The sequence below is a fragment of the Pygoscelis adeliae genome, unplaced genomic scaffold (assembly GCF_000699105.1).
Source record: "Pygoscelis adeliae isolate BGI_AS28 unplaced genomic scaffold, ASM69910v1 Scaffold56, whole genome shotgun sequence".
NCBI classification, from domain to species: domain Eukaryota; kingdom Metazoa; phylum Chordata; class Aves; order Sphenisciformes; family Spheniscidae; genus Pygoscelis; species Pygoscelis adeliae.
In genome coordinates this window covers 411,737-421,777 of record NW_008824944.1, presented here as the reverse complement: position 1 = coordinate 421,777, position 10,041 = coordinate 411,737, and the positions used below count along the sequence as shown (strand labels likewise).

The following is a 10,041-nucleotide window of genomic DNA, read 5'->3' as shown; positions in this document are numbered from 1 at the left end:
CAGCTCTAATGCTGCTAAAAAGTTTGGCACGCCTTTGTGGATTTAATAGTGGAGTCACCACTGGGACATTAATAATATCAGATAAGTGTACTGGTTTACTGCTTTTGGGCACAAAACCGTCCCTCTAAAAAGGTATGAAAAACAAAAGTCTGTATTTTTTTTTTCTTTGTATCTCACTGCTTTTTATTATAGAAAAGAAAAAGAAATAATATATACCCATAGCATAAAGGTGACAATCATCAGGGACACACAGGGATTATTTGTTCCATGTGTTCCATGGATGCAGTGCTAGCACAGGTCTAGCAGGGTCACTGGGCTCCTGCGCTGTTTTGCCTGAATGCAAGCACACCTGCAGAAGGCCACCTCTGGTACAGAAACCTTACGGCTGCTTTTGCACTGTGCAGACCAAGAGATAACAAGACACCTGGAAGTCAAGCTGGCACCATACAAAGCGTTCTGTTTTCACCAACAGAAGGGCTGGGGAGACCAATGCAGTGGTGTCCCAACGTTACCCCTTCAGGGCCAGCTCGAGATCACGTGTGTATGTTAATGCCAGCCATGCAAATGTAGACTTTGTATAAAGCCACCGCTTCTGCATGCGTTTCCCAGAGCTCAGGATTTCAGGGAAAGTATTTATTTGAGCTCAGCACTGCACGAACAGACAGAACCCACCCAATACAGTGGTCCTGCCCCTTTAAAGCACCACTGTCAGAGGACAGGATGAAGGAAGCACAGTGCAGTGTCTTTGGACGCCTATAGGAATGCTTCCTGCATCCAGCAGACCTGATGCTGAACCTGAACAAACTCACTCTGCTGGGTTTGAACAGAACAGCGCAGAGCCATGGGATGCCTGCCCTCTGCAGCCCAGGTGGCAGGACTGCCAGCCAAGCACAGTGGTAGGCAGATCCACCGTGGGCGAGCTCTCACCTGCTAATGCAATCCAACAATCCCTGAAATTCAAATGCAGCAGGGAAAGCCCTTATTGCAGTTCAAGTTAAAAAACAGCCAGACAATAATTGAGACACGTCTATCCTTTGAGCACTCACAGGTGGTTGTTCCACTGCTCCGTCTTTCTGCGAGTGGACAGAAGAATCCTGGGACCAGACAGAGGACTCCGAGAAGGTTCGGCTCCGGGCAGACTTCAGGCTGGGGGTTCCTGGAACCGACAGCTGTTCTACCTCCTCATCTTTTTTCAAAAGGGAAGCAAAGTCGATGCCAGATCTCAGGAACTCTGAATAGGTACCTTTCCCCACCATTTTACCCTACAATTAATACAAGCTTTGATTATCTTCATTATACGCTTTCTGTAGAAGGACAATTTTTCCTATCTATCCCTGCTGCCTCTGGGGTTCTGCAGTTGCTGAGCTCACATCCCACTGCAGTAACTGAGCTGAAGCCTCTAACTATCAGTTCCTCATTTACAAGAGCAGAAACAAGCTCTTCACCCTCTAACCGTCCCTTCCCAGCAGCTAACCAGGCTAAGGAGCGTACAAACGGGATGACAAAAGTCCCAGTTACAGCCAGGTGAGAATTACCTCCTTGGAGAAGCTGTGGGAGACAGCCAAGCAGCTTTAGGACAAGCTGCTGAACTACAGACATAACCATCAGTCTTTTTATATTACTCCAGGCTAGGGGTAAACAGCAGCTTAATTTTCTGGTCCTCACAGAGCTCTACAAGGAGCAACACAGACCATTTCCACACTTCTTACAGCTCTATCACAAACTCATTTCTAGAAAGCTACTGTAACTTTTAAAGAGATCTGAATGGGAGGAGAAAGACAGCTAGTGTCCTTTTTTGCAACTTTGTGATGCGTCAAAAGTAATCTGAAGTACTTCACTACCCAACCCTAAAAAAAAACCAAACAAAAACCAGCTGAAGTTCTTGCATTTCCCATGAATATCTAGTACAACGAAGCTTGGAAGGAACCAGTTTCACTGAAGGCCTGCTCGTTCTCAAAGGTATCTGTGACCATTTCTCAAGGGACTGGTTGCAAAATCAACATAGTTCTTAATTCACACAAAAGTGTAAGAAACAAGAATAAAAGCAAAGCATTAACATAGTCTTAAAATAAGTAATTCTCTCACAGTATATTATACATATGTAAGATAAAAATCAATATGTAAGATTACATACATGCATGATAAAATTCAGAAACAGATTTTTCAGGGAAGGTGTTCTAAGAAAAATCAACTTATTTCATTAATAATTATAAATCTTTAAAAACATATATGGTCATTAATAGACAGAAAATACATTTACAAACCAAAAATAAAAATCTTTAACTGTTTTTTTTTTTTCATTCTTAGATTAAAAAGGATCATCAGAAAGTAAGTGAGATATAAAAGTATAGACACTGAAATCACTTACATCTTTTAAAATTAGAATCTGATTTGCAGCACGGAGATATTGCAACTGGTGAGTGACCAAAACAGAGATCTTCTGATGCAAGGCCTGACAAATACACCTGCAAAGAGATGGAAAAATTAATTAAAAAAAAAATGAAGTATCCTAAAACATTTTGACTATTTCTGGAAAACGTCTTCTATTCAATTACACAGTGTTTAAAATAAGGAAAAGATGCCCATGTTTATTAGACTTATAAAAATTACACTTAACAAACATGTTCCTTATTTAACTTCATAAGTTTTCAAGGTAGGGAAAAGAAATTTCATATTTCTGGTCTGGGGTGAAAGAGGAGGAAATATCTTAAGAACATTTCATTAAAATTGTGTTAAACATCCTCCTAACAAATGTACACGTCATAAGCTGAATTGCAAAGAGGGTATTTAACAAAAATTAAACTAACAGAAAGAGAAAGCAGGGCAACACGCTGTGGACAATTATGGAAAAATACAGCCGATAAAAGTAACTTCCTTGAGATGAGCTTTCAGAACAGCTGTAACAGTGAGCCACTGAGAGTTCTGGAGAAGTAAACAGTACTACTGATCTGAGCTACATCCAGGTATGCATTGAGGTAGAGGAGCGAGATCCTTCAACCATCTCTGACCTTTTCCCATGGAATCAGGGCTTACCTTCCTCTCCAGTACCTTACCTGCTTACCCTAGAGGCTTCCCAAGAAGTTTGGGATTTGGAGAGAGAAGCGAAGAAGGGACTGGGCACACCAGAACCAGCCGGCAAGTGCAGTTCTATCCCATACAGTTTTAGCAGAAAAGATATCTGGTATCTTTTCAGCAGAGCCCTGAAAGGCTGCCAGATCCAAAAAAAAACCAACAGTGGAGCAATGGTTTACAAGTGCAGAGGTCTGCAAGCACGCTCTTCATGTACAAGAGGGACAGCACAGGCACAACTGAGTATCCAACACACTCATTGCCTTCATCCCCACAGTAACACAGCAGGGAGACAAACCCTTCAAGAGGACGCCCCTTTCTCAACTACTCGCTATCTTAAGAAAACAAGGAAAACTGATATTGCCTAGAACTGAAGTGTCCAGTGGAAGTGTATACATTAGCATTTTCCATTGGGATCAGGAGTGCCTTTTTGAAGATCGTCTCCCAGTTGTCTCAAACTCAATCTGCTGTTCCTCATACTGTTGAGTGGTATTGGGGCCCACGAACCAGATTTCTAGACAAAACCAAGCAGGAACACGCATACTTTGGTAGCACCCCTCATCAGTATTTTCAGCTGATGAGGAATGAAGCCCACAGGGCCAGGCTGCAGCCTGCTCAAAGCAGAACCTTCTGAACTGCACGGAGACCTTGGCACCGTGAGTTTTTCTCCACAGATCCACTCCTGTTGGGCTCATTTTCGCTAACATCCTAACTCCCATTTGCTAACATGACACAGGAGGGTGGCACTCACCACAAAAGAAAAACAAACAAACAAACCCCCCCACACACACACACAAATTCTCTCTCCCCATTCTCCAAAAAAACACAAGCAAACCCACAGCAATTCAATAGTATAAATTCAATGCAGAAATGCAAATAAGCAGTAAGGGGAGTAAGGCAGAAAAAGAACAAGAGCTTAAGAGCAATGATATCATATTGCTTACTGTGTTTCATACATTCATGTTGTATATCCAATTAACTCCCTGCACAGCTTTTAACATCTATTTTATCACTCCTACAAAGACTGTAGGAAGTAGAATACTATAAAATGGTTAATACTAGTATTAGTCAGCATAATTACATGCAGAAAGTATATTATAGTGTTCCAAATAAACTGTGCAGTAAAATGAAGTTAAAAGCAACATTGTTCCTGAGAAAGTTATCTGCTTGCTATGCAACATTCAAGAAGCAACTATAAACCCATGACGTCATTCTTAGGTGGCCAAGATAACAACTAATCAAGGTATTTGCAGCAGCATAACTATTTGAGCAGTTGCAACTATTTATACACCAAGCTCTTCGTGGGAGTATTATTCTGGTGTGGTTACTGTCCACCCTCTGAGCAGTCACTGAAACAAGCCACATAGCAACTAAAACACCAGCTGAAGACACACAACAAAACATAATCTTCAACAAAACCTATCCAGAGAACTGGACAAAGATCAAAGAGGCTACAGGATATTTACTTGCATAGCAGAAAGCTGCCAAAAGAGAATGTATCAGGTATTCACCGTAAAGAGATCTAGCTTTCCCTTACATAGTCCCACAGCCTATATACCACTTTGATCACTGAATTTTTTGTGTGCCAGATGTATGTCTAACAGCTTACTGGGACAAACTAGCCACTAGAAAATCCGATGGCTGAAAACCTTTAAATCTTGATCCTGAGTCACAGTGAGCCCACTGCACTTTAAGTTTGCATTTGGAGGGGAAAAAAGAGAAGAGAAAAAAAGCGGGTTCTCGCAGCATCACAGCAAACCAACTAGAACTGTCAGAGCTGTCAGCACAGCATCCTGCGTGATCTTGATCTCAGGAGAGAAGGCAAAAATGACCTCTGTGGAAATATAAATTTCCACTGATATATCAGGTCACTCAATTGATAATTTCTAAAAAAAACAACTCTCGATTTGATGTCTATCTGGGTAGAAAGAAGCTAGCTGAACAGTTTGTTGATAACAGGTGAGTAGAAAAATTGTTGTCACAATTCACTGGCATGAGCACAGGGAGGAAAAATCTCAACAAAGAGTGCATACTTAGATCTATTACTGAGGTAAACAACTCACTGCTCAGACAGCTCACTAGAAAATTTTGCCATTTAAGATACTGTATCATCATGAATCACAGAAGTTGCAAAACTAGTAAAATACTAAGTATATACTTAACGTCTGTTTCAAAACATCAAACTACTTGAGCTTTATTTATTTGAAACCTTTTTTTTAGTTGCTTGGTTTTTTTTAAATATTCTCTCTCCCACTTGACAACATCCATTCTGCAGTTTACAGTAAGCATTAAGTTTGTACAGTGCCTTGGCTGCCACAGAAGACTGAAACCAGAGTTCAAAGACAGGCTCAGCAAAGCCGAATGTGATAAAAGGGCTGGCACAAAACTCAGAGCTCGCTGAATTCTTACTAGTGAAAACTTGGTATTGTCTTAGAACTGAAAAAGAAAACAAAACCCAAATAGTCCCTAAGTGTTTATGATTTTAACTGGTTCACTAAGGCTGTTTCATCTCACATCCACTTTTAGAAATACTACTCTGTGTAGCTGAAGAAAAGCAACCACCAATTCTAAGTGGACCGCCTAATTCTAGGCGAACCACCATCTGACAGTGTCTCCCTTTCACACTGACAATGCAGAGAATCCAGGGAAAGCCTGCCTCAACAGGGGACGTACCTGGTCGAAGGGTTCAGACATCTGCTGGAGTACACCCAGAACTGCCACCACCTTTTTACTTGTTTAAAACCCCACAAAATTCACCTTCCTGTGCTTCTCCAATACTCTCTTGAGGGGCATACTCTGTCAGTTAGACTGTGGGCACATTTAATGCATGACAGCAGGACGAATTACTGCACAAAATACAGTTGCCATTGCCACATTTATTAAATACACAAGCACACGCAGACACACACACACAGCCAGAAGTACAAGGCAACGAGAATGAAGGGACTATGAAAATTGCATCATATTCCCCAAGTAAGAATCAATTTAAACTTAAACCATTCCTGACAGATGTTGGACAGGTTGTTCTGTATGTTTGTTGTGTTTTAAGCTCAGTAACAGGAATTCCAACATCCTTGAAAATGTATTCCAGGGGCAAACTACCTTTACCATTACAATTTTTTTTCTCCATCTAAAGTCCAAGTTTACATCTTCTGGTACAATTTAAATCCACTGCTTTCCAGAGGACAATAGACCAGTTTATACCTGTGTGCACAGTCCCTTTATACATTAAGTATCTCTCTTTCATGCCTCTTTTTTCAGCTTCAGACCCAAAAAAATAAATCCCTCAAATCCTTTTTTCTCCCTTTTAAGTGAGAAATAGTTTTCTCTCCTCCCCCCCCTTGACACCCAAATGTTCTTGATGGGCTACACTGGAGTCTGAAGCTGGTCTACATTTTTTGGAAGTGCACAAAATTGAAACATTGTTCCAGTTGAGACCTTAACAGGTACAGAACATAATAGGACGATTGCTTTACCTGTACTGCCAGGTACAGTACTGGTCATAAACCCCAGGGTGCAGTTTCCTTAACAAGAGCATGATGTTGCTGACTCATACTGGATTTGTGATCTACCGCAAGCTGCACCTCCTTTTCCATAAAACTGCCACACTACTGATCCCTGCTCATTGTATGTTCATGGAGTCAACACTTCGCACTTATCCCTGCTGTGTGCATCTATTAATTCACATCCTGTGACCAAGACTTCCCAAATCCCTGTCCGTCTCCAGAACTGCCTGAAGCATTGCCCGGCTTTCTATCACCTGAAAATGTAGCATTAATGACCTTCATTCATAATTAGGAATACCAGACGCAGGATAGATCTCTCCAAAAATTACACTCTTCTAATATGACAAAAATAAACAAACAAACAATTTTAAGTTAACAAACCTCAGTAACAGTATACTATCACCCATTTAAAAAACCCATTGCACTTTGACAGCAAACTTCTGTACAATTAAAAAAAAATTAGCTTGAGCTTTGATACTGCAGAGCATGCAGCAGAACACACTTACTCAGAACGGGGCCTACAACAACACAGTGTTCCTCTATGCGAAGGCAGTGTCTTGGCGCTTTCGTGCATACAAATCCTCATTTGTTCTTCCTTCCCTATCAGGTTTTCTTTTCTTTGAGACAAGTTGTTCTTTAATCTTTTTTAAGTTTTTATCTCCAAGAACCAGCTTTCTTTCACCTCTGCAAAGTGTCTGTTCTTTAATGATTCCACTTTCTTCCTTACCATTCTTTTTGCCTCTCCTTTTTGGAAGTTCACATGAAAGTTTAACTTTACTCTAGTTAATACCTATATTCATTTCCATGGAAATAACCACTGAAATGAAATTAAAACACATGCAGAAGTGCTCACAGGCATAAAGCCTTTGTTATATTAATTTACTTGCTACATTTGCTTTCCTCTCCTTTCCCTTTAAATTTAAAGTGGTTTAGGGAGAACAATCCCCCAGTTGTTTTTGTACATTTTGAAGTTTACAAAATTTCAGAACCAAAAAAAAAAAAGGTGTGATATGTTAGCCAGAGATGAAAAAAGTATACCTACTTCTGCTACGCTGCTTCTATTCCTATGCTTACCTTCCTAACCATTTATCTCCATCTCATGACAAGTCCCAGCCTCCGCCAAGCTAACGTGTAAGGACCAACTGTTCTGGAACAAAATAAAGGTCCACAAAATTCATCTCCCTGTCCCGGGCACCAGCCAGCAGTGGATGGCTAGAGAAAGTATATAAGCAAACGTACAGGGATGCTTCCTTTGGTGCACATTTCCAGCTTCCGGAGTCCATATATTAGGGACTTTTTGAGCCGGAAATCTTAGTGTTTAAGTAGCTCTTCATGAACTTTTCCTACATGAATTTGCATACCTCCCTCTTGAGCCCATTTCTGGTTTAGTATTCATAATACTGTTTGGTAACTGCACCCACAGATCACTAAATCACACAACTACACTGGGGTTCTACGAGTGGGTTTTTTTGCTTTTATATCGTGTGATTTAAGAAAAACCACAACCAAAACCACACACATTTCTGTGAGACAAAAACTGTAAAATTTTACAGTTTGAAAACACACAATGTAAAGTGATCACACTTGTGCTTTTCACTTTCTGGAAAAAAAACAAAAAAAAAAACACAAACCAAAAAAAACCAAACCCCCAAGCAACATTACTACAACATATTCATACCTTTTAAACATATTCCCTACAATAAACACAACGAAGCTCAAGGAATTTCAATTGTATCATCTAAATGTAAAGGTATAACTAATATGTTTTTAAGAGCAACACCTGTAATACAAAAAAGAGGTACACAGCATTCAAGTTTGCCCAGTACTTCTTATTAGGGCTGTAAACACCGCAGTGGTATCAGAGGCTTAATGAGCAGAGACCTGGTGTGAAACACAAAGTGGGAAGCCTTAGAGGTATCTTTGATTTAGAGAGATCCTACCTGAAAGGGAGCAGAGTGAAATGCTTAAGTTTACGCTCCAACTCCCCTGTACACTTGTCATCAGTGGACAAAGCATGTAATATGTATATGCCTTTAAACACAGCACTGACAAGTACACACCAGGGTTATTTTTGCTTGGTTCCTCTGACACACTGATTGCGTCTGTAATCCCTCTACAGAAATGAGACCTTCTAGCTCTTATCTGCTAGTTTTACAGGACTGATGAGCTCCACTTGCTTTTAATTACTGACACCTCCATAACAGCACTTTTTCCTCTAAGTTCCAACATTACAGGAGATCTACAAGCATACCCCACTTTGAGAGATATGAGACTGGAAGCATTCATGGACTCCTAAGGGTTCCAAAAATCAAATTACTTTAAACACACAAAGTAAATATTCAGATCTGTATATCTAATTAAAAAAAAAAAAAAATCTTTTTACTCATTTTCCCTACTTCATTTTGCTCCTCCCCTCAAGCGCTTCTGGGGCTTAGGTAAGAATGCACTGAGGAATTCAGGATCTCTTAACCCATGCACTTCGCATGACGGAATTTCCTGCTCTCCTTTGCCGTCAGTTCAATTCTTTCTCACCTTTTTCTGCAATTACAAGGGACACCTTTGCGACAAAATCATGCCTGCTCCCTTCCCCCTTTTACAGACGAATGCTCAGTTACCTCAGATGGCAATGGAGAGACTTTATCTTTCAGGACACCTGGTCAACTTGCCAAGTGACTCTCTGGTCAGCCTCAACATATGGTTATCCCATGACCCACTGCCCAGTTACATGTCCCTTGAGTTCCTATGGGAGGCCATCACCTAGTACCAAGGTGCTCCATCTGAATAGATGCTAAAGTTCATTACTGTGCTGTGATAAATGCCATGATTTCTTCTGCAGCTTTTATCTAGTTCCAGAGGCAAAATTGAGAGAGAAAAGACAAATGACTATACATTCAAAACAGCTTCCTTCTAAAAAAAAATATTTGCACAATTCTGTTTGATAGTAGGAATGATACACCTGTGCATACCACTCCCAAGTATCATCACAACTTTAGGTGTGATTTTAAAAGATGCCCAAACTGTCCTGCAACTCTGCCTACTCTTACAAGCACAGTGGAGGAACAGAAAGAAATCAGGCTGATCATCAACTGAGACTGGCACACAGCTCCTGTCACTGCAAAAGATACAAGGGAAGAACAATACCTAGAGAAGAACACCTCTCTCAATAGACTGATGGAATATAAATCTCACTCTTAAAAACACCATTTTTGAGTCAGTATCACTGATGGGACACAATTTAATTTCTATCCAAAGGTCATCTGAAACCATATAATCTATGGAAATATGTTTACAAAGATGCACAGGGAGAGCAGGAATTTTCTTGGGATCCAAGCATGACTGAATGATTTTCTTAGAACATCACAGGCTATTCCAAACTTCACCACACAAGGAAATGTGCTACCATATCTGTATGGCTGTCCCTCATTTCAAAACTAGAGGTCTCAAAATACCACATTCCTTAAAAGTT

General features: G+C 40.4%; 1 protein-coding gene across 1 annotated transcript in view; it reads right to left on the bottom strand.

The window, feature by feature from the left end:
- ABCC4 (ATP-binding cassette, sub-family C (CFTR/MRP), member 4) overlaps positions 1 to 10,041 on the bottom strand; it is a 142,558-nt gene that overhangs the window by 101,164 nt on the left and 31,353 nt on the right. Inside the window, 2 exon segments of the mRNA XM_009325566.1 lie at positions 1,047 to 1,262; positions 2,369 to 2,465. Coding sequence (XP_009323841.1) covers positions 1,047 to 1,262; positions 2,369 to 2,465 — 313 coding nt within the window.